Source organism: Sinocyclocheilus anshuiensis, unplaced genomic scaffold, assembly GCF_001515605.1.
Source record: "Sinocyclocheilus anshuiensis isolate Anshui unplaced genomic scaffold, SAMN03320099.WGS_v1.1 scaffold1365, whole genome shotgun sequence".
Taxonomy (NCBI): Eukaryota; Metazoa; Chordata; class Actinopteri; order Cypriniformes; family Cyprinidae; genus Sinocyclocheilus; species Sinocyclocheilus anshuiensis.
In genome coordinates, this window is record NW_015551032.1 from 529224 (window position 1) to 531660 (window position 2437).

Genomic DNA, 2437 nt, shown 5'->3' on the forward strand with positions numbered 1-2437 from the left:
CATACCCCAATATTAGCCCAGTGTATTCATTTGTTTTTAACTCACCAAGTTTAACCTCTGCATTCTCTGTAAGCAGTACATTCTGCCCCTTGATGTCTCTGTGGATGACTTTATGAGCATGAAGGTGAGACAGACCCTGAGAAGCAGAGAGACAGTGTTTACTGGCTGTGCAGCATTACATGTAATTACATGAAACTAAAAGATTAACTTAAGTAAGGCTCCAGTTAAGTGTCATGGACCAGGCATGTAATGTAGATTTGTAACATGAATAAAATAAAAAAAAGGATAATATTTATAATAAACATTGCAATATTCCATAAAAAAATAAGAATTGTCAATTTTGATTTCATGGTAACTTCATGAGTCTCACTCGAAGTATTTCTCTGCAAATGTAAGCAATCCAGTCTTCTTTCAGAGAGCTGCCCTTTGTGTTCTTCACCAGGTCTGTAACTGAGCCGGCGCCGCAAAACTCCATCACCAACTAAACAAAAACACAAAATTTACATATATGAAACTGCAACCTGATACAGGCTATTTTTTCCAAATCAACAAGGTCCATGACCTCAAAATGTTATTAACGACAGACTGTAGCTGTAATTGATCACTGTGTCTTGACGCTGCACTTTTTAGCAGGTCAGAAAGGTTATGGTGGTGATCATGTTTGAGGAAGCACAGACCCAGAGCTGGTCATCGTGTCCGGGTGGACTTTTCTTCACAAAGGCTCCGTAGTAGGTGGCGATGTTCCTATGGTGACTGTACTTCTTCAGCATGTTAATCTCAGCTTTAATTTCCTCCTCCTCTTCCTCAGTCACATCCATGACCTTTATGGCTGCCAGCTGACCCGTCTTAACATGACGACCCTGAAACAAAAAGAATTTCAATAGTAAGTAGCATAGAAATTAATACTTTACACAATTTGTTACTACACCATAATCAGCGTACTATATGGCATACTTTAGCAAATGAGGCATAGAAGTATGAAGAAAATCTATGAATATACACTGCCGTTCACAAGTTTGGGGTCAGTAATTTTTTTTTTAAAGAAATTAATACTTTTATTTTGCAAGGAGACATTAGATTGATCAGAATTGACAGTAAAGATCTATAATGTAATAAAATATTACTATTTCAAACAGTTTCTACTCATCAAAGAATCTTGAAAAAAATCAGTAAGGTTTTCCACAAAAATGTTAAGCCGCAATTGTTTTCAATAATGATAAGTAATGTTTCTTGAGCACCAAATCTGCATGTTATAAGGATTTCTGAATAGGGATGTAATGCTGCACCCCGAGCTGGCAGAAAATCTATAAAAATATGTGACGATTCAAGTCAGTTGTTAAACAAATCGTGATACAATTGGGGGTTTATATGAATGTATCTCTGAGGGGAACTGGCTGTCTTCAGAAAAGTTTAGATGGTATTTTCTTTTCGCGCAGCGCTGCTTTGTTTACAGCAGTAAGCAATGAAATGCTGTATCGCTGCTGTTCCATAAGCGGCACCTGCTGTCAGAGTGAATTTGCGTCTCATTCAGTCCATCTGCTGTTTTTGTTTCGTTCAGATATGTTTTATGTAGTATAGTTTCATAAAACTAAAGTCAGCCCATTGTTTTTTTGCTTCAGATTTCGAAATTATACAATCTAAAAAACATGTATGCAGCATCTTTGTTTGGATGGTGATTAATTCAGTGGTTGCCCCTATATAATTATATATAGTTATAATTTAGTTATAATTACCCCTATAATTATTTTTATATGAAGAGAATTATTTGTATTAACAATTTATCTGTTTTGGGATTGGTTTAAACATTTCAATTTTTTTTTTTTTTTTTTTACATATTTAAATTTCACATAGAAATGTGCAGAAATAATAAAAGGACAACTTTTTATTTATAATTTGTCTTAAAAATGATTTTGGAAAAATAAAAAATACTGAATCATATCGTGAAATCAGTATCATGAATTGTACTACATTGTGAGTGAATCGTTACATCTCTATTTCTGAAGGATTGTGTGATCATTTTAAAATATATTAAAATATGAAACAGAAATTGAAAAAAAAAAAAAAAAATAATATATATATATATATATATATATATACACTGTAATAATATTTTAAATATTACTGTTTTTACTGTTTTTTTTATCAAAGAAAAAATTGGTGAGAAAGTAGTATCTTCTTCTAAAAATATTAAGACATCTTACAGACCCCAAGCTTTTGAACACTATTTGTCACAGTGTGCCTACGGTGAGGAGCAAGAAACAAGGAACAAGGAGCGAGGAACGAGGAGAACGCAGGAGAATCAGATTTAAAGGAACACTCCACTATTTTTGAAAACAGGCTCATTTTCCAACTCCCCTAGAGTTAAATAGTTGAGTTTTACCGTTTTCGAATCCATTCAGCCGATCTCCGGGTCTGGCGGTAGCACTTTTAGCTGTAG

General features: G+C 33.9%; 1 protein-coding gene across 1 annotated transcript in view; it reads right to left on the reverse strand.

Annotated features, from left to right (window-relative positions):
* Positions 1–2437, reverse strand: part of LOC107661210 (misshapen-like kinase 1) — a 48407-nt gene that overhangs the window by 36607 nt on the left and 9363 nt on the right. The window contains 3 exon segments of the mRNA XM_016450703.1: positions 46–136; positions 371–481; positions 678–860. Coding sequence (XP_016306189.1) covers positions 46–136; positions 371–481; positions 678–860 — 385 coding nt within the window.